Source organism: Dermacentor variabilis, chromosome 10 (genome assembly GCF_050947875.1).
Source record: "Dermacentor variabilis isolate Ectoservices chromosome 10, ASM5094787v1, whole genome shotgun sequence".
Classification (NCBI taxonomy): Eukaryota; Metazoa; Arthropoda; class Arachnida; order Ixodida; family Ixodidae; genus Dermacentor; species Dermacentor variabilis.
In genome coordinates this window covers 59,021,925-59,043,822 of record NC_134577.1, presented here as the reverse complement: position 1 = coordinate 59,043,822, position 21,898 = coordinate 59,021,925, and the positions used below count along the sequence as shown (strand labels likewise).

Genomic DNA, 21,898 nt, shown 5'->3' with positions numbered 1-21,898 from the left:
ACGAGGCTGTTGAGGGCAATTTGCTGTTGAGGGTAATTAAATTGGAAAGCGAGCCGGTAGCGCTGCCCGCGGCTTAGCCCTGTTTTATGTTTGGTTGATCGTAACAGTGGTTACTAGATGGATATACCTAAACGTCATCCTGCTGGCTTCAAAGGGATTTGTGTCCTTGCAAGTTGAGAATTTTCCGCAAGATATTGCTCTCTAAACGCAACGATTCGCAGTGATGATGCAAGTGTGCAGTCTAATGCTTTCTGCTTGATAATGACAGCATTGCTTCGAAAGATCTGAAAAATTATAGAGGCTGATAACGCGTAACAAAATAAAGCTACAATATTGACTAAAGCCACAAACACGAAGATCACGCAAACGCATGTATCATAGCGATTATTATCGTGGTGTACGTATATGTAGCTGAACTATAGCAGTGTGCCACAGTCCCCTCTAGTAATTTTAGTAGAAAACTCTGTGCTATCAAGAGTTCAAAGGTCAATTACCGTATATGAAATACACTGGTAGCTTCTAACGCAGAGGAAAACGACGGCAGAGCAGACTGCCCCGTAGAGGGACCACTTAAGTATGGACGCTACAACCTTGTTAGTATTATTATTTTTATGCGCCTAATTGAGCCACCCGATTCTTGGCCAATCCCCCACTGTGGGTATGTGCCACGGCCACTCAGGACAACAACAACAACAACAACAACCTCGTTTTCTTCCATAGACAAACACTGCGGCCTTTACCAGGCACCAGTCTGTCATGAATGCTCTAAGGCACAAGCTATAATTTTAGTTTCTCATGCTTAACGAAGCCAGGGCTTCACACTTTAATTCCAGGGTCTTCTCCTTTATAGCAAATCACTGGGAAAGAAAATCAGATTACTCCAAGCCACAAAGCTCTGGAGACACTCACTATTCTGACTTTTGTCAATGCTTATGTGCTCGTTTCATCCGTGGCCTTCAGAGAGCCTCCAATTTCGACCACAGAGTTTTCCAATCAAATCCAATAACGCGCGCGTTTCATTTAATTCTCGCTCGATTCATACAGTCTGGCAGTTCCGATAGTACTGATTCAACGGCTTTCAGGTGCACGCCAAATACAAGACGTAAGGACATACCACGCAAAAGTATAGGCCAAACCGCTCGCGCCAGGATTGGAGGTGTTACGACGACGCTGTTCTCACTGGTGCTGACTTACTTATTTTTTAAATTATTTAGACTCACCCATTCAACGCTGTGGCTGCGATGGTTCACCGAGAACTGCACTGAAGAATGAGGCACATTGAACATAAGATGCCCGCGTCACAACCAGCGAGCTTTTCTGCCACATGCGTCATATTCCTCACGTCCATTTCTTGGTCTCACGTCGCGACACAATGTATCACTGCGCTTCACAATCTAAAGCGATTGTGATGATGATAATGATTTCCAGACATGCTTGCCAGCTGCAACGCGTCATTGGACTATGGAATCCTAGATACCGCTGTGCTTAGCTCAGCGCCATCGACCGTAAAGGTGTGATGAGGGATGATGACGTCATAGAACGAGGAATGCACAATGGTGGAAGCAAGTTCAACGTTCTGTTGTCAAACATTCAGCAAAGTCATCCACGAAGGCACCACGGGGTTCCAGATCTTGTCTATGGTCGCTGTAGTTCAAACGGACCTTCAGGCAAAAACGCTACAAGACGAAGCTGGTGTGTAGGCCTCCCTGCGCGAGCAGCACAGGCGACAAGAAAAAGCTTTATAAGACGTGAAGAGCTGCGATAAGTGGCTCCAGATACGGCGAGCAGTGGAATCCGCACAGAATCGCACAACTTGACTCTATCAGATGCTTCAGCGTTTTTCTGAACGCTTTCCTTTTGATTATATCCGTCTGCTTATATCCATCTGCAACGACAACAGTTAAAAGCGGACAGCGACCACGAAAGCTTATAGAAGGAAATGTGTTTCGGCTCCCACACGGGAGCACCGCACCTTCCTTCTGCAGGGCATTGTGTGGAGAAACTGTCAAATTTCGCCGTCTTGGCGTCTTGAGCCAATCAGAGAGGCCCTTGCCGCCCTGTAGGCCAAGACCTGCCAAGATGGCGAATTTTACAGTACGGCGGAATTCGAGCATGTCCATAGTAGTACCCCAAGCTAGATTTCATGTCGCAGCCGCTTAACTGATCGTCTGGCAGTAAAGGTTGGCGATGGGCTGTCGCGTTACGTCAACCTTTCGAACGATGCCAAACCAGCCTGCATTCGCGACCGCTTTGTCATTGCAACAGAGTATTTCAGCCGTACACAGCTTGCACAATACCGGAAAGCCACGAACAGGGACATCCCGGAAATGCGATTGACGTGATTCATAGAGCAAGCCGCGCTGCAGCCGTGAGCGATGCGAGAAAGAAAGTGCAATTGACTTTGAACTAAGTATCCCCGAGCGTATCATATACATACATTCTGTGCTGAGTTTGACGCCTTGAAATTCCTTGTTTAAGCACGACAAAATTTGCGCATAGCATATATGGTAGTGTATTTGAATGTTGAAGCAAGTTTTCAATTAGGAATAGCTCATCAAACCAACTAATACGTAATTACTATAGTAATTATGTTCTAACTCAAAGGTTTATTTATTTTTCATTCCATTTTTTTTGCACAAGTGCACTCTCAGTGGTGAGAAGTAAAAGTGAACGCGTTGTCGTAATGTTCCTTTATGTGGAACTGTGTTTGGGTATTTCAGGGTTAAGCCACGATTACTCGTAATGTGTGGATGTGAATCCTGCTTGTCAGCATATAACAAGTAGTTTTCCCATGGTATATTTAATCTCATTGAACACTTTTATGTTATAGGCATATGGGTTTAGCCGCTACGGGCTCTTGAAAGTAATTTAAGCGTTCCATTGCACATTGCTCGAGGGCTCCTATCCGTTGTAAAAGCAATGCTCCCGAGAATGAGGCTGCAGGCACTGCGCATGTTTTACTTCACCACAACAGCATACGAAAGCGTCTCAAATTTCGTTTGATTCTTTCCACCTCCGCGAATCACCGGTCAATAGAGGAATGAGTTAACCCGAAACGACATTTCAGTGTGATCCGGGTACTCCAGGTTGACCCAGCCGAGTAGTTTCCCGAGCCGGGAAGGAGGTCAGTTGCGGGGCTTCAGGTCTTCAAGCATCTTCTTGTTCTTATCAATCTGACTCTTCAGCTCCTTGATGAGCGACTCGCGCTCCTTGATCTCACTCACGATGTGGTCGCGAAGCATCTTGATCTGGTCCTGTTGCTGCGTCACAGTGAGAGGCAAAAGCAACACAGAACACGTTGACGCAAAGTATACGAACCTGCGAACTCGGAGGAGAGAAAGAAGGCGGAGCGTCACGTGACAACTTTGAATCCCGCATTCATAAAAGGAAAAAAATGTAGAAAGGAAAGGCTCGTGGAAAGTACGCCCTCACCACGCGACGTCATGCAGGCAAGCGGTATTTTCTAGTCGCCGAGCGAGCGGATAGCACGTCGGCGAACAGAGCGGGTAGCGAGGGCAGCTCGCGTCGAGGGCGCCACTAATTGTTACCGCCACTCGAACAAAAAGCCTCCAGAGGTCCGGCAACCTTGGATGGCCTGATTCCCAAGAATCAACGAGCAGATAGGCGCCGAGGTATATCGGAGCGGCAGCGTCAGAGAAAGTTGCCTTGTTGAGTCTAGCTTCGTGACGTCACGCTGCCTCCTGGTCTGTTTCCTTCCTTCCCCCACGTTTGTGAACAGTAAGCCACGCAACAACAAACAATTAAAAGATGATCTATTCAGACAAAAACTGGGTCAGATTCCACTTGCACATTATTTCTTCAAAACTATATATTAATTCATCTTGCGGAAGACTTTTGATTATTGGTGGATAAAAACGATGGCCTAACGATGCTCCCCCCCCCCCGAAATTAAGCGGAATACCCCCCACCCTTCCTCCCCGCCCACGCCACCACTCCTCCTACATTCCTAAAGCGCCACCAAATCGATGTTGAGACTTGACAGCTATTCAGCGGCCAACATTTTGTTGCCTGCTTCACTCCGTTTGGATGGCGGCAGCTATCGGCATCTTCTGGGGTGTGAAGGCCACATTGCTCATGGATTCGGTGCGCGCGCGATTAACTCGAGATGCGTTCAGTTGTCACCATCTGTTGCAACGCTCACGCGCATCGCTCTTGTATTGATAAATGAAGCAGAGAAAATGCCGCCGGAAGTGGAGAGCAATTCCTTGTGTTTTGAATGACGCTTCTAGAGTTATCAGTCGAACTGCCTGAAGTAGCCATTTCTCTGCTGTGCTTATATGGGTGTTTTTCTGACCTTTCGCGGTGGCCGCAATACGTCTAGAACCGCAGCGTCCTGCGATCTACACGGTTGTACAGGACTGGCGGCCACGCATCGTTACGTAACTTCCCAAATAAATATCAGTCGGTTTTGGCACTTGTTAGAGCTTGTTTTGTTGCGCTACACAGATAGCTTTCAATGATGACCGACCAACAAGCCCATCTCGCTATCCTCGTCCAAAATAACTGTGATTGTTCCGCAAACCGATATTTCTCTATAATTCTTCCCGAGCAAATTCGAAAAACGCTACTAAGTCGGATACAACTTAATTCTGCAGCGAAGCTCCGCCCACGCCCTCATAACCGCCAGCCACTGTTCATATCCGCGAGGCTGCAGATCATTCGTACTTCAAACTTTTCCTGTTACCCAAATGAGGCGGTAACCACAAAAATAAAGTTATTAGCCCGTCATTTTATACGTTTTCACTCGCCTGTTATAGTGGAATGGCGAAAGCATTATTCTTTATTGAACTGAAATTAAATTATTGCTTCGCTGCAACTATTTATTGTCAAGTGTCACTTTAGTTGCCAGTGCAATTTCATGAGTAAAACGGGCTCAGCAGTGAAATGAACTGTACCGCAGACTTTTGAACAGTGAAATGCTCAGACTCCATACACTTTGTCCATGACTTGCACACCTCACCTCTTACACCGATGAAACGACTTTTCAAGAATAGCGGGCACTACAGAGCTATCAAGTACGACGCCATTTTGAAAAGGCCGCATGACGACGATTTTGCTTGCTTCTATATATGACTGGCTGGTGGAGTAACACAACCCCGCGCGGTCCGTGTGCCTTAGTTGATAAGTGCTGTCTTTTTTTACTTGTCTTGTACTATAGAAATCTATATTTTACACTTTCGTTTATTTACTTGTTCTTGGCAGTGTTCTTCCTGCTCGAGTCCATTTGATGTGGTTTCTTGTTTGCCAAGTAAAGGAGAGGTGTATAGAATACCTTGGTAACCTGCGATTCGCTGGTGATATTGCCTTGCTAAGTAACTCAGGGGACCAATTGCAATGCATGCTCACTGACCTGGAGAAGCAAAGCCGAAGGGTGGGTCTAAAAATTAATCTGCAGAAAAGTAAGGTAATGTTTAACAGTCTCGGAAGAGAACAGCGATTTACGATAGGTAGCGAGGCACTGGAAGTGGTAAGGGAATACATCTACTTAGGACAGGTAGTGACCGCGGGTCCGGATCATGAGACTGAAATAATCAGAAGGATAAGAATGGGCTGGAGTGCGTTTGGCAGGCATTCTCAGATCATGAAGAGTAGGTTGCCATTATCCCTCAAGAGAAAAGTGTATGACAGCTGTATCTTACCAGTACTCACGTACGGGGCAGAAACCTGGAGGCTTACGAAAAGGGCTCTACGTAAATTGAGGACGATGCAACGAGCTATGGAAAGAAGAATGATGGGTGTAACGTTAAGGGATAAGAAAAGAGCAGATTGGGGTGAGGGAACAAATGCGACTTAATGACATCTTAGTTGAAATCAAGAAAAAGAAATGGGCATGGGCAAGACATGTAATGAGGAGGGAAGATAACCGATGGTCATTAAGGGTTACGGACTGGATTCCAAGGGAAGGGAAGCGTAGCAGGGGGCGGCAGAAAGTTAGGTGGGCGGATGAGATTAAGAAGTTTGCAGGGACAACATGGCCACAATTAGTATATGACCGGGGCAGTTGGAGAAGTATGGGAGAGGCCTTTGCCCTGCAGTGGGCGTAACCAGGATGATGATGATGATGATGTATCTCACAGGCCTACCGATGAGATACACCTAATTTCATTTCTCTTTGGCTGGTTTACGCGTCTCTATGGCGAATGGTGGGCGTTATTCATATTTGCACTATAGTAAATGTACCCCCTCTCTCTTGCATAGAAAAGTTACTTTGGGTTGCCCCCTCCCCCCCCCCTTCCCGAAAAGATGTCCTGGGTACGTGCCTGGCCTAAATACACATATAAATATGTAACATCGTGCCATTATAGGTTGCCACGTTGATGCTGCATTCTAAATTTTCTAGTCATCGCACCGTATTCAAAACGCACTTCGAGGTTGATATTTTTTTTTCTTTCTCCAACACGACGCGGTGGTCCCGCTCGGAGAAGTGTACATTCTCTCGAAACTTGACCGCGGCTGACGGCAAGAATGCCATTAAACCGCTGCCATCCGCACGCTCCGTATATTCGGGACGACTGTTCTACTCAATCGCTCCCGCGTCAACTTTTGAGAAGGATTCGTTTCAACGTGCAATGTAACGTACAAGGTGTCTCTCAGGGAGTTAAGAACGACCCGACTATCCCCGTACAGATTGTAACCGTCATACCCGGCCGCTTACTTTAGGTGAGGGCTACACGAACTCAACGCCACCGCTGCGCGCTTACGTTTGAGATGACGGCTATACGAACTCTATGGTTGTGCCACCACTGCGCACGGTGGGCCGCTCACCAGCTGCCGGAAGTACTGCTCCTCGCGAGCCAGCTCCATCTTGGCGAAGCCGCCGCCGGCCTCACGGATGCTTCCGCCAGCGCCTCCGCCCTGCGCATCGGTCGGGCGCAAAGACATAGTATCATCGTCGAAACCAGCATTCTGACTATATATATATAGCCGTGTCATATGTTACTACAATGACACGGACAGGCGAAATAGACGCCTGTTTAGTTTTAACCTCAGCTGTGTAGTTGCCGGTATACGTAGCTGAGCCCGCCGTGGTGACTCACTGTTGGCTATGGCCTTCCTTGTGCTGCTGAGTATACATAGTATGCATGTGACGTCACATCCGCTGCTGTCGTCTGCTTCTGCCACCTTCCGCCATCTTGGGGTACCTTATCAACAGGCGCGCGCATAGGCCTATAGGTTCCCCAAGATGGCGCTGCCGTAAACCGGAAGTCGCGGAGTATCGTTGAATGACGTACGTGCATACTATGTAAGAGATCGCGAGTATGATCGCGGCAGGCCGCCGAGCGGCCTCATTCTGATCAGAGTGAAATGCAAGGGAAAAAAAAAGAAAGAACATCGTGTAGCGTCGTTTGGACCAAAATTCAAGACTACACACACGGTAAAAAAAAAAAAAAAAAAGTTGATCCGGTGTCCTTCACTATGCGGCGTCGTTCATAAGCCATTGCGCAGTGTCCGGACATTAAACACCGTAACTTTATATTTTCGTTTACCGGAAGGTTGGGTGTACGTCTGTGAAGAACCCTATACGATGTCAGCCGTGATCATCGCCGTAAAACCTGCACTTTCGCAAGCCATAATGAGATGAAACCGTAATGACGAGAAGCCCGAAGCGTGATGGCGCTTTCTTCTATAGCTTCAGCTAACCTCTTTGTTGGCTATGGCATGGCGCTGCTGAGTGCGAGGTTGCGAGTTCGATCCCCGGTCGCAGCAGCAGCCAACAGCTCGTGTATCGTGCTTCGCGTGCACGTTGAGGAAACCCGAGTGGTCATCTTTGACCGACCGCCCGACCGATCAATTTGTGGGTTGACTGAGTGACAGAATGAGCGAGTTCTCTGTTGGAAGGATTGTAACGTGAAGGCCTGCGTCACTTACCTTGCCTGCGCCACCGCTCCAGTCGGCAGGAGATGACGACTTCGGCCGCAGAGGGCTGAAGAAATCAAGTTAGAGAAATTAGGCGCAAGAAAAAGGATGTTCGCAAGAATAAGAACATAAGTTTTAAATGTATTAAAGATGACTGAATCTCCCGTTGTAATGAGCGATGACTATACGGGCAGTAAACGCTGCTTGTACGTGAAAGCATACGGAACTAAACCGCACGTGCGATTAATCCAAACGCTACAAACCGATAGACAGACACCGCAAAAACCGAAACAACTCTTTTTTACATGGTTTGCCTAACATAGTTCAAGTCCTAAAACCACTGGAAATGTAAAAAAAAAAAAAAAAACGAAGCAGACCTCACGCACTGTAGGAATCAATGTTATGCGAAGGATTTTGCTGGTAGCTGGCTACCCAGCATTGTTTGGGGATTACGCCAAGCGTTAGCAGGTGGACCGCGTGTTTGTGTGAGACGATCAGTTACAGTTATATGTCTGACGTCAGCGTATGTGTGACGACAACCAGTGACGTAGCCAGAATTTTCTTTTCTTTCTTTTTTTTGGGGGGAGGGGAGGAAGGCGGGTGGACATACACTTGATACACATGACAGGGACGGGGTGGGGAAAGGAGGGAGGAAGGGGGGCTGGACAGGCCACGTGCTAACAGTTCTTTTTTTTTTTTTAGTGAAGGGTGGGAAAGGGGGGGGGGGCGAACCACGTGCCCAGTGTGCCATCTACTGATTACACCACTGACGACAGCAGCAAGGCGACGGTGACGATGGTGACAACGATCGCGTGACGTCAACGGCACCATTTATACTACAGCAGTTCGACGCTGGCTTACGGCACGCCGAAAGTATAAGACTCTACATAGGTGCACTGCTCCGCGATTGAGACGCGACACTCGGAAGTGCATGGCTTCCAGCGCTTTTCGCACCTCCGGCAGGTGCTCGGTGATCGCTGGGCGACCAGACGCAGTCACAAATGCGTCACAAAGACTCTAGTTTTTACCGTATACATACGACAGTGCATCAGCTTTTGGAAAAGGGTAATGACGCAGTACTGGCATAGCGGCGGACGAGTACCGGTGGGCGTCGGGTTCATATTCGGCAGTGTGGCAAAGCGCACGCGGTATACCTAGCGCGCAAGTACGCAACACAACTCTTGCGCAATATTAACGGATCCTCCCTCTAGTATCGGCTCCCAACTTTTCCATCCCCTCAAGCATGTTGCCGTTCTTTCGATTTGAGCATGTTGCGCGGGCATTTGAGTACGCCCTACAATAGAATTAAAGGAAATTCGGCAATTGTAGCGTCAAGTGACCCCAAAACGTGCTTGCATAAACGCTGTGGCATGTATATCTTACGAGTATACTTCACAAGCGCGCTACGAATTGAGGAGCGAGTTGGAGTCGCGCCACGCAAATGTGAGAGAAAGAGTTTGCGCTGCAGTCCGTCCAGTTTGCATTGCGCCCGTGAACCGAAACTGGTCGTCTTATAAACTGCGGAGTTGTCAAAGTGAAAGAAAGACGTGCTCAAACAAGGCAGCATGAACGGATCAACATTGGGACGCGATTCCGGACGTATACAATGACATTAGCGCTGCATCGAACCGCATTCTCACCTTATGCAGCAAGCCAGGCGCTTGAAATTTTTCGCCGCCCTAAAGCCCTGCTGCAGAGCCATGCCTGACACGCCTTCGTCGCCGTCTTCTTCTCCTCGGCATCTGTATATAGACAAATAGATACAACCACGCGCACGTGAGATAGGTTGGCTTGTTTACCCCCTGTATCACGGCGCGTGCCCATTACCGGCATCGGCCAGGAAGCCGGTGGTTAAACGGATGGGGGAAGATAAACCTTGAGAGAAAAACTGTATATGAGGGTAAAGCTGAAATTTAAAATCAAATGAAGAAGGTGTGAAGACCTACGGGGCGCGCCAGAAGCGAAGACATTTTTTTCCTCCAGGGAAAGTGCACGACCACACAGTGGGCAACATAAAAGCAAGAAGTCGACAGAGACGCTTAAGACTGCTTGCGTGTGGGAATGCGAAAGCATTATGCCGTTCGTAGACCTCGGAACGCCACGCGTTCCGAGGTCAACGAACGTGGGTATGGCGTTGGCGCCGCTAAACTCGACCTCACAGTGGAAAGACAATCGTGTACTTTTGTTTAGGTGCACGTTAAAGGGACACTAAAGCGAAACAATAAATCAGTTTAGACTAATGAAGCATTGCTTGAGAACCCTGCGGGTAGTCATTTCAAAAAAATAGTTTGCTTATTAGATGAGGAAATGAAGGTCCAAGTATCAGTATTTGAATTTCGCGCCGAAACCCCAGCGCCGGTACGTCAGCGTGACGCCAGGGATTCCAAAGTATGTTTTCGCATTTGGGCCGCGTTGGCTGAATAAAGGTTCCCGAAACTCACCATGTTGAATATTTGGTTCCTTTAGAAAACAATGTAGTCAATCTGTACCGCTATATATAGTAGTATATATGTACCGCTAGTATAGTAGCCCCTAGAAGATGCCATCTAAACCCAAGACGTCACTGCCCCCAGATGCGGGAACTTAAGTAGGCGTCGCCACCCGTATTTCGTTCTCGCGCTTCTTCTGGCTTACCAAACATCTTATCGTTATCGAGTGGTGTTTTTGGTGTTGTAGAACGGTAATTTACTGAGGCAGAAGAAATCGTTTTTTCACTTTAGTGTCCCTTTGAAGAACCCCAGGTGGTGAGGACTGAACAGGGTGCCTAATAATCATGTCGCCGGACGTAAAATGCCAGAATTTGTTTACTTTAAACAATTTTTTTTTTAAATAAGGGAGGTAGCTGCGTCCTTCAGGTTTTTTTTCTATGGGTGTAAACGAAAGAAATTATTCTCGAGTCTGATTTATGAGAAAAACCATGTTACGCTTTTATATTTCATACGTAAATGTAATGCCGTTCCCAACTACGTCCGCTCAACTAAGCAACTTCTGCATTATAAACGGCTGCCTTCAGTTATCCGGCGTGCTATCATATAAGGACATAAGGATATTTGTTATAAAGATATTTGTTACACTGTTTTGCAAGCGCGTTATCAGTATAAACTTTTTTTGACTCTCACGTTTTATTAGCGCTCATATATCTGTTTTTCTCTTGCCATTTGTTCAATGACGCCGCCCTTACTCAATGCTCCCCTTGCGGCCTGTAAGGTACTTTGAAATAAATAAATAAATAAGCAATTAAAGGAACGGCATGCCTCACATACACGTAGATATATTTGTAGATTTGTTGTGTTCGTTGAAGATAAGCGTGGTATCACATTGGGCAACCACGAGGTTTGAATGGGTTGCAGACATAGTTGAGACAAAAAAAAAGGTTTTCCTCTCACTTTTTTAATATATGCATTTAGAATATTTGATAATATTTATCTTAAGCATATGTCGTGGACATGTCTGTCTATGTACCCTTAGATTTACCTAGAAGTGCATTGGTCATCTGCATCTTCGCGCGCCACGCAGTTAATAAACCTGGTTATTTCACTATAATATTGTTTTATTCTTTATTCAGTGAGTACCCCGCTTTGCCAGAAAGGCGTTACAGCAGGGGGGTTACAGACTTTAACAAAACACTTCTTCATCTATACAGCACACTTGCGTCTCTTGCAGCTGGTTCCAATCTCTGATAGTCATCACAAAGAAGGAATTGTAAAACATAGTTGTCCTTGCACGGTACTTTTTCACTTTGTGTCGGTGATCATTTTTACTGGATATGTAATTGGGTTGATAAAAGTAGTTATTACAAGCAATACCAGTGTTACCATGAAAAATACAAAAGGAAAACTTCAACTGCAGTTTTTTTCTGCGCAAAGAAAGCGATTCCCAGCCCAATTCCGTTGTCATAGCGGTACAGCTGTCTGTCCGCTTGTACCGCCCTAAAACAAACCGCGCAGCTCTATTCTGATTTTTTTCAAGCTTATCTATAGACCTGGCCTGCATCGGGTCCCATACAGGGCATGCGTACTCCAAAATCGGCCTAATACAGGTGAGGTAGGCTGTGTTCTTTAAATTTTGGGGTGCCCATCTTAGGTTCCGTTGGATAAAGTTAAGAGCCCTTGCTGCTTTACCAACAACATAATCAATATTGGCATTCCATGAGCGATCATGCGATAAAACAACACCAACATATTTGCATGTCGGTTCAGTAGCAATCACGTACATATTCAGGCTGTAAGATGTTTCAATTTGTTTCTTTTTTTTGGGGGGGGAAACACGCGTCTGCACACACTTTCTTGGATTCAACGTCATTTGCCACTTCTAGCAAATCTGCCCTAATCTGCCGATATAAAACACAATCGTCGGCAAATAAACGCATGCGCGATGAAATACCCACAGAAATATCATTAACAAAAATGAGGAATAAGAGCGGTCCAAGGACGGAGCCTTGTGGCACGCCTGACGATACACCAACATAGGATGAACACCCCCCATTTAAAAGCACGCATTGACGCCTCTCGAACAAGTAATTGGTTATCCAAGTTAGTACATTCTGGTCATTGCCCCTGATCAATATTCCATCAACAAGAAACGTGTGTAGAATGACACGATATCAACAAAATCTTTCTTTCGTACCTTCATGTTGCAGATAGGCGTCTTCTTTGGCAAAAATTACGTGTTACTTTTAGAAAACAATGTTAAAAGTAGCAGTTCACCTGGCTAAAACTACAATTAATGCCGGCCGACAAGAGTCGCGGGCGCACCAAGGCAAGTAAAATCATTAAAAAAAATTTGCTGCACGGACTTTCTGCGAGAAAAATTGGGCGTCCGCCAGCATCCGCGCAACGAACGCGCGCTCGCCAGCAGACGACGCGCTTGATAACGACAGCAAAATTGAAGACGTTATGTTGTATAACCCATGCCAATATAAATTGCAATATAAATTGCAATATAAATTTGCGTCAATATAAATTTGCAGTTAAGAAGAAAAAAAAGCGCCATTATAAGAGCGTGTGCGCGCAATCGGTCTCAGCGCCCGCAGCGAAATTACGTTGAGTCTGCCGCGAAGCGTGCGTCCGCCCCAATCTAGTTCGCTCGCAGCGCCCTCGCAGAATTTTTCCACATATGGCGCATGTATGGCGCCTCAGCGGGACAGCGCCGTTCGGCCCACTTGATCGTTGTCTGCTACGCCTAATGCACCCTACTAGTAACTCCAGAACCGATTAGACAACTACCGCCATCTGTAAAACATAACTATAAGTATCTGGGACGCGGCATGGCCTCCGAAATTTGCGCGCGCTGACAACTACCGCCATCCTTTACTCTACTGGCGAGTGAGTTGCCGATGTGCTTAAATGCTTTCCCTTACCACGCTTGTCATTTTTTCTCTCTTCTTTTTCTTTCTTTTCTTTTTCTGGTGGTCGCTTTTTTCTTTCAAAAGAAATTGTGATAAGTGGCAGAAGCGTGGCATGGCCTCCGAAATTTGCGCGCGCCCACAACTGCCGCCATCTGTAGTTAACGAGGATAAGTAACGGACGTGTGATATGGCCTCCAAAATTTGCGCGCGCCGACAACTATTGCTACCTGTACTAAATGATGATAAGTAGCTGAAGCTCAATATGGCCTTCGAAATTTGCGCCCGCTAACAACTTCTGCCCTCTGTAGTAAAGAATGATAAGTAGCTAAGGCGCAGTATGGCCTCCAAAATTTGCGCGCCAGCAACTATTGCCACCTGTAGTAGACGATGATAAGTAGCTGAAACTCAATATGGCCTCTAAAACTTGCGCTTGCCGTCAACTGTCGCCACCTGTAGTAAATGGTGATAGGTAACTGAGGTGCAGTATGGCCTCCAAAATTTGCGCGCACCGACAACTATTGCCACCTGTAGTAAACGCTAATAAGTAGCTGAGGCGTGGCATGGCCTCCGAAATCCTGCTGGCCGGCAACTACTGCTATCTGTAGTGACCGATAAGTAGCTGAGGCGCAGTATAGCTATAGTGGCTAGTATAGCCTCCAAAATTTGCGCTCGCCGTCAACTGCTGCCATCTTGCCATATGCAGTAAACGATAAGTAGCTGAGGTGCGGCACCTCCTCCAAAATTTGAGCGTGCCGACAATTGTTGCCATGTGTAGTAAGCGATTATAAGTATCTGAGGCGTGGTATGGCCACAGAACACCTACATGTATGGCCTCCAAATTTTGCGCGCGTCGGCTGGCAGGCGTAAATATCAAAGGGCTCGGTGCTAAGTGCGCGTTAACTAGCGTCCACTGCGGCCAAAGCACCTCCTCCCCCCCCCCCCCCCATTTCGCTCTGGCAGCATTGCATTGACTTGCCGCCGCACCTACACCATGGCCACTGCGTCGCGTTCTCCTTCCTGACAAATGCAACATTCGGTACATGCTCGTTTCTGGTACTTTGTCAGGCTTTCGTTCGTGTACTTCAAAGCGTCCGATGTAGAGGCGCACGAAAAATCTAGGAGATAATTCACTACCTGAAATGGCCGCTCTAGAATGGAGCCCACGAATTCAACACACCTTTGGTTTTCCCGCGCCATCGCGGCATATAGTACGTATAGTCATCCCGACTAAGCGTTTCCAAACAGGTCTTGACGTTGCTGTTGAAATGCAGCTTCGTCAACTGCAGTCTACTTGCTTTGTGCGCATTGGCTGGTCCACGTCCCACTTGCCTGTTGCACCGCGGTGAGCACTTTCGCTCAGAAAGCTGCGACAGGAAAGATGTATACGGCCTTCCTCTACTCAGCGTTGCACACTGTGCAGCCATCGCTCGTGTTCGAGCACCCTATGGCCACGCAACGCATCGGCATTCTTGCAGCAACAGGGAGAACTCCCCTTCATGAAAGCTCGCAATGAAGGTAGGGGAGTGGGCAGAGGATAAACATATTTGCTATAGTTCCTGCCTGCAATGCTGCATTCTGCAATCGTTGTTACAAATTTAATCATTAAATTTGTCACAATCGAGACGACCTTTAAGCTATGCCAAGCGTACAAGTTCCAGACACATTCGATTTTGTCACCTGTAGGCAGCATCTTCAGAATAAGTTTTCGCTGGAATATTGCGAAGACGGACAGAAAGAACACTCACTACAAAGTGGAGTAATTTTCAGCAAATTCTGGTAATACTGAGACATACGCCATTCAATATGCTTGCAAGGAGAAAGACGGCCCTACATTTCAAAGGCCTGAATGCGGGACAAATATTTTGTCCCATAATGATAGAGCAATGACTTGGGACTTTTTCACAAAATTTGGAACAGTCTTGCGAAATTAAGGACGGTTGGCAATCTTACTCAGTGGCACCTTCCCACCGTTTGCACAAAATAGCAGTAGGATCATCAATGGGTGGAGCCAGAAAATTCCGGAACCTCTCTAGCACGTGAATTCGAGCACAAGTTCATGACAATATTTTTAAAAATTGACAGGTCCATCGGACTGTCGTAATCTAAATGGTGCGAAGCTTGCCTGAGTTGGTGATGCAGCAGCAGTAACAGATGACAAGAGTGCAGCCTCGCCGCCTGTAGCTGCATGCATCACAAGGACGAAAGCAACATATGATGCTTGTTGGAGGAAGCGTGTTGGCAAAAGGCGTACGCACAGAGAAGCACAACACATATTTGAGTACATCCAAGGCTTCTATATACACCTTGTCACAGAAGCCAGTTGCAGATGCGCAGAGGCCAAAGTTGTCTTTGAGGACATCAATGTGACCACATCGAAACAAAAGGAATACTGTATCACAGTGCTCTAACGTTTTCAAATAAAGACACATTTATTGGAAACTACACTTTTGCATCACTGTCAGCTGGGCTCGTTGCGACACATGACGGATATCCTTCTTGACTTGTGCACAGGAGTGGACCTGAAGACTGAATGCTGATTGGCCAGTATCTCATGGGTGTAGTCATACCTTGCTGTTCCTCTGTCAGTGCCAAGAACAACAAGAAACTGGCTATATATACAGACAGACATGATGCCATCTTCTGATTTTTACCCTATAGAGACAATTCCCAATAAGCGAGGACTGACTGGCTGACAAAACACTTCTGACAAAAACCGACAAAAACAATTCACATCCACAAATGTGGACGTGACTGAATGTTCAGAAGACACCCAGTGGATACTGAGTACGTACATACCCAGAAGACAGCCAATCTGGGGAAGGTCACAGACCTTACCTAACACCATAAGCTTTCTGTCAAAATCAGATATGAAGAGGACGACAAACATTTCCTGCCAAAACATACAGCTATAAATGAAGCGCACTCGTAGTTCACCTGTTCATAACAATTGTTCCTATGCATAGCATAGGCATTGCACTAAATGACAGAAGTCAAAGCTCTTTTTGTATATCTCAAATCTTTCCTTTTCAGTGAACATTTTAAAGCCGCAACAATTTCTTCTAGCAGGCCCTGTTTTTTGTATTCATGCTTTAAGGAGGGATGTAGGACTAAAATCACAACTTTCACCAAAAAACACATTTTTAGGTTTGAATTGCTTCAGATTTGTTGACTAATAAAGAAGCTCCTCATCAAGTTTGGTTGCTATCTGCAATATATAAAAGAGGAAAATGACCTTTTCCACATGACGGCGACGCGCACTTGCTGTTGAAAGTGCCGTGAGTGCTGTTGTCAAAATGTGGCCGCAGAGCACAAGTGAAACTGGCTGCCAAATCTATGCCCTCATTTGAAATACAGTTCTTTGAGCTTTAAAGCCATGTTATTTTCAAATTTCATTAACATCGATTAACAGTTCAAGAAAATTATTTTTACTCATTCACTTAATTCAGCAGGTCAACCAATACACTGAAACTGGGCATGTTCATTATGGCCTGCAGCACTTAAAGAAAAAGATGCCTTAACCACTACAAATTAACTGTCACAAAAGATTTGCACGCAGGCCTTACTGCACGCAGGCCTTACTGCCTGTTGATGAATCAATAAATTCACCAGTGAATAAGATAGCTATGCAATCAAACAGTCACTTAATGAGTACTCTTGCATCAATTTTTTTTTTTCTGTCTCTGAGATCTGTCTGTGTGTCTAAGAGCCACATGGATGGTGCAAATATCAGTAACATGTATGGTAAGATGATCTAGTCATGGCATATGCTTTGAATGCAAATTCAGGAGTGATCAAAAGTGCTTAAAGAAAGCCAGACCTACATGCACTGTAATCAGTGAGTGGCCAGCCGCCCAACCATAAACGTAGAATTTCATTGCAGTTACATTAACTACCAACATATTTGTTCAAACAGAATCTTTTTCACATCCTATTAAACATTTTCTGGTTCAATTCAACATCTGAATTCCCATATTTTGTAGTGTTGACGATTGTATGGTTTATCGGGTGTTTAATCAAACACACTGTTAGTGGCGGAATTTTTTTTTCTTTTTTTTTTTCACAGACTATATGTGAAGCTGATGTGTATATGTTTGTGCATGCATAATGTTCACTCGTGTGCATTTCATCCACGCATACAAAATTGAAATCAGCTCTCCCTGGCATCATTAAAGGCATCCTTGCATCTTACAATGTTCCTTACTCTTGACAAACCTGCATTTGTACCTTCACCAGATTACTGCAGGTGGAAGAAAGATCATCCGTAGAATGTATGCCGTCAGGATACCTTTGTTATAGTCGAGGTTTGTCATAAACATATCGTCAGATTGCTCGTAAGCAGCTCATAGTGTCCCAGACTTCCCAAAAAGCCCTGCATGATCACCGCCACAGAGATGTTTACTACTTTACAGGTTCCCACATGCTGCTGTGGTCTCTGTTCAGCCGTGGTGGTCTCCTTGAAAATTTTTTTTATCTTCCTATGCGAATTCAGTGATGTTACACACGGAATCGAACCAGTCATCAATCCAGTGCAGTCTACACGACCATTGTCCACTATCACGCACATCATGAAACTTAAACCACAGCTCGAAGTTACCTGTGTCATATCCTGACAAGGTCACGGCTAGTGCTCTAGCCCCAGGGGTGTAGTGTGGCGGGACAGAAGGACTGGTACCGTCAGGTGGACTATGACGACCGCGACAAAGTGCGCAGAGGCACGCTAAGGCTTTGTATTCGTCGAAGCTGCTTATTGTTTTATTGCAATGTAAATAATTATAAATACTACACACTATGCCTATAAAGATATGTTCATTACACGCTAACATTGTCAAGAATTTCTGTCGATTTCCTTCGTTATATACAAAAATTTGTTATATTAACGTTTGTTATATCGAAATTTGACTGTATTAAGGATTAACATAATAACTCTTCACACACCTCATTATGTATAGTGATCGTCTCCTCAGAAGTATCTTAACCCACTTGTCTGGCATTTTTTCATGCACCAGCTTCATGATGCTCGGTGACAGGAGGGACAGCCCAGTAATTGTGTCCCCACAGAACTGAAAGCAAAAAAAATTCGCAATTAAGCATGTGTGTGTGTATATATATATATATATATATATATATATATATATATATATATATATATATATATATATATATATATATATATATATTACAGAACACCAGCAAAAATTATTTACCCTCAACACTCAGGATGTCTCACTAATGAGACATACAGGTCTAACACGTAACAACATGCTGCAAACACGCTGTGTAACACGCAATGTGCAGTGACATAAAATCCAAAGGGTGCAACTATTGGTTGTCACGTAACGTAATGCAGAATCCAAGGTAGTGGCTTGATTTCAGTTCACAGACACAATGGCATTAATCTTGTATGCAGCAGACATGGCTCCTAGTCACTCCTGAATTCCTTATTGGCAGTATGGCATCTGTTTGAATCCTTTGTGAATATGTATAGGCTGTATTCCCTGCAAAAGTCCTTTTAACTCTCATCTACTTCAACGTGCTGTAGAGTGGCAGTACAAAGTTTAGGTACTCCTCTAAAACATGAGCATACCATTCTTTGCCCTAGATGTGAAAATAAAAAAAAACAAGATGGCTCTATTGATGAAGTGGTAAAGAATTAGGCATCTGTTCCGTGGTGGTTCACTATACCTAAAATGTTGACAACAAGGCCTCGGCTTCGAATTGTTCTTTTCAGCTTCTTTTACTCTTTTTTCCTCAGACACGGTCTAAGACGAAGCTGAGATAAAAAAGTGCAAAATACTTGGTTGGCTGCAGTGTGGTGTCTTTTCGTCTCATGCCTTTCCAAGTTAGGCCTGCACCTCAACATGGTTGGTTTTCGTTATAAGAAAGCTGCACTCAATTTGAAAATGCCCTTCCTTATATCCTACATTCATTACACCAATGCTAAACTGCATTATGCTTCACATGGAAAACTGCACATTAACTCTGCTTTTTTTGCCGTTGTTTGCATAACCACAGATCTATGTACTTTAGTCAACTGCGCAGTCTGCAAATATGCGTTCCAGCAGACGGCACACACGGAACATCACATTTCATTTCACAGCTGAGTCTGTCCCCCTGTATCACAAAATTTGATGCTCGTGAATTATTTTTCACATTTTGCCAAAAGACATTAAACAACAAGGCCTCAAACTGAAGTAATAACTGACTACAGTAATTAGTGGCAATTCCTTCTGTTTACAGACATGACAAAACCATCCCTCACTTCTCATTTGCTCATCTCTTGGCTCGAATTTCGGATCCCAGTGTAGCTCCCGTTTTTGAGGAGAATGTGCAGTACAAGAATTCAGTTTTCGACAGGTCCTCTCAACTAAATTACTTCTATAACCATGACAGTTGTACCTTCATAACCATACTTCATTTCATACATAGCAGCTAATGCTGCTAAAACCACAGAGACATCTCTCAGTTTTCCATTCACAATGGAAAAATAGTGCGTCACTCATGAAAGAAATAAATCTGTATGTGCCATGTATTGTACGTAACATTAAATTTCACTTTCATGTCGCAAAATAATATGCAATTTTCATGAGGTAGGCGCCTTGGAACTAAATGCTTTTGCCATCACATGAGCAGAATGGCACACGGTGGCCACAGCACACCATTTGCACTTGTAACCTGGCAAACCATCAAATATTGGAAGCACAAAAGTGCACAAAAAAATAAGTGATTTGATGTAACCTTATGTGAACAAGACATAGTCGTAATTTATGAAGTAATTGCTCCATACGAGGCATCAATGATCGAAAACAACGGCACAGTGAAATATGCAGAGTTAGACTTCTACGACTGTACTACACCCAACAACAACTTTCTGTGAGAGCACAGCCAAAGCTTTGCGCACGCGCTCACACATTCGGAGATTCTGCTTCTGTATTACTATGCCAAGTAGTTCCGATGTTTTGCTTGCAGTTTACACGAGTAAGAAAACCAGACACGGACAACAAAATGCCAAAACTAAGAACAGCAGGTAATGCAAACACTTTTCCTAATCAAGTTTTTTATTTGTTTTGAGATCAAACTTGAACAAAATATTAAAATAACAATTGGTACAATTTCTTTTATGCTACATAGGTTCCAGTTGCTTGCATTTGTGCACTACATGCAGTTGTGTGGTAAAAAAGATGTGTGCTTCGGCTCTGTAGCTTTGGCTGTGCTGTCACAGAAAATTGTCGGAGCATTGACTGCTAAGTACGTATGAAACGGAGCATAGGAACAATGGACATGCACAGAAAATTCAAGATTGAAACACTAAACCAACTAGACATATTTTACATTGCCGTCAAGGCCAAACTCACTTCACATCATTGTGAGTCGCTGTGATAAGTAGTAAAAACGTGCACTTTCTGAAACCTTGTGAAACTTGTCGCCTGACATCAAGTGCTCAAAAGTAAACAAGTAGACAAGTGCTAAGATAGGCTAAAAGAGTAGTCCCATACACACGTTAAACAGTACAGGAGACTAGAGGCTCTGTTAATGGCCAGAAAAAGTAAGATGTCAATAGGTGTTCCTTACGTTTCTTCAATACCCCCCAATATCTCACTTGCTAAGAAGCCGAGTAAACTGCCCTGACGAACGTAAACAACCACAAAACGCCTCACCCGAACACTGTCCACATGTGGCTTGATGTGGCCGTCTTCGAGGAGGTCGAGACAGTGAACGTGCTGTATCTGGTTCACTTCGGGAGTGAACGCAAGCGCTCTGATTCGGCCCAATATGGCTTCGCATGGAGGGGACCACGTGTTCCGCTCGATCTCCCGGTAACCGTGAATTGCCTGCAAATAATGAAGAGGGACGTCATAAACGAACAACATCGAATATCGGATGTCGCGGCAAACATTTGTACCTGCGCGACGCTTAACTCTGCATGAAGCTGGTACTCAGCTGGTCATACGAAAACAAGGGCGTACGAAATCTATCACGGCAGGAACTACAGCGCTAATTACGTAACGTCTAGTTATGAACAGTGTTTTCTTGTAACAGGACGTTCTGCGGTAAGGCAATGCTGAGCGAATAAATGGCCCAGTCACCACCCATTTCTTGGAGAACGAACAGCCCATCCTACCAACGGTTTCGGGGCAGCTCCCACTATCCGAGCACCTTTCCTGCGTAAAAAATTATAAGATCGTTTCCAGAGTAGACTGTACGTAATTTAAACACGCTTGACACAATCCGATGAGCAAACTGAAACGTCGAGTCGCGCCGAATGTCATCATTACGCCACGCTAGAAAAGAAATAAAACGGAGGAAAACTGTGACTTTTCGTCCACTAACGTCATCCCAGTGGCTGCTTTCGTACCGCAACCTCTTGTACTGAGGCTCGATTTCGGCGATCAGAGTGGTCTCTTCTTCGGGCGTCACAAAATCGTCGTAGACGGTCATACTTTGGGTCACCTCGGCGAGTGTGTCGGTGTCAGAACCTTCAAAGTGAGCCTTCACGTATTCTTCCGTCAGCGCTGCCCGCGGTTTCGACGCATCGCTGAAGTCCACCTGAGCAGAATACAATCGCCGTGATAGTTTTAACGCTGCTGTTAAATAATTTGAGCGTATTTTTGACGCCGGCAACAAAACACGGGTCACCGCGAAGGCGGCCATTTTGAATCTGTCTTTTCACGCATC

At 45.2% G+C, this 21,898-nt stretch overlaps 1 protein-coding gene across 3 annotated transcripts in view; it reads right to left on the bottom strand.

Moving 5' to 3' along the window:
- Window positions 1–21,880, bottom strand: part of LOC142560598 (alpha-ketoglutarate-dependent dioxygenase alkB homolog 7, mitochondrial) — a 29,908-nt gene extending 8,028 nt beyond the window's left edge. Inside the window, exons 1-7 of one of the 3 annotated variants that reach the window (XM_075672809.1) lie at window positions 21,554–21,880; window positions 20,881–21,054; window positions 18,161–18,285; window positions 9,519–9,620; window positions 7,891–7,945; window positions 6,787–6,876; window positions 2,762–3,260 (exon numbers count right to left, since the gene is read on the bottom strand). In XM_075672809.1, the coding sequence (XP_075528924.1) occupies window positions 3,126–3,260; window positions 6,787–6,876; window positions 7,891–7,945; window positions 9,519–9,620; window positions 18,161–18,285; window positions 20,881–21,054; window positions 21,554–21,874 (1,002 nt within the window). In that variant the 5' untranslated portion in view covers window positions 21,875–21,880 and the 3' untranslated portion in view covers window positions 2,762–3,125. Of the gene's footprint in view, window positions 1–2,761; window positions 3,261–6,786; window positions 6,877–7,890; window positions 7,946–9,518; window positions 9,621–18,160; window positions 18,286–20,880; window positions 21,055–21,553 lie in introns of those variants that run through there. The other 2 variants (XM_075672812.1, XM_075672811.1) reach the window with 2 other exon arrangements.
- Window positions 21,881–21,898: the final 18 nt, after the last annotated feature.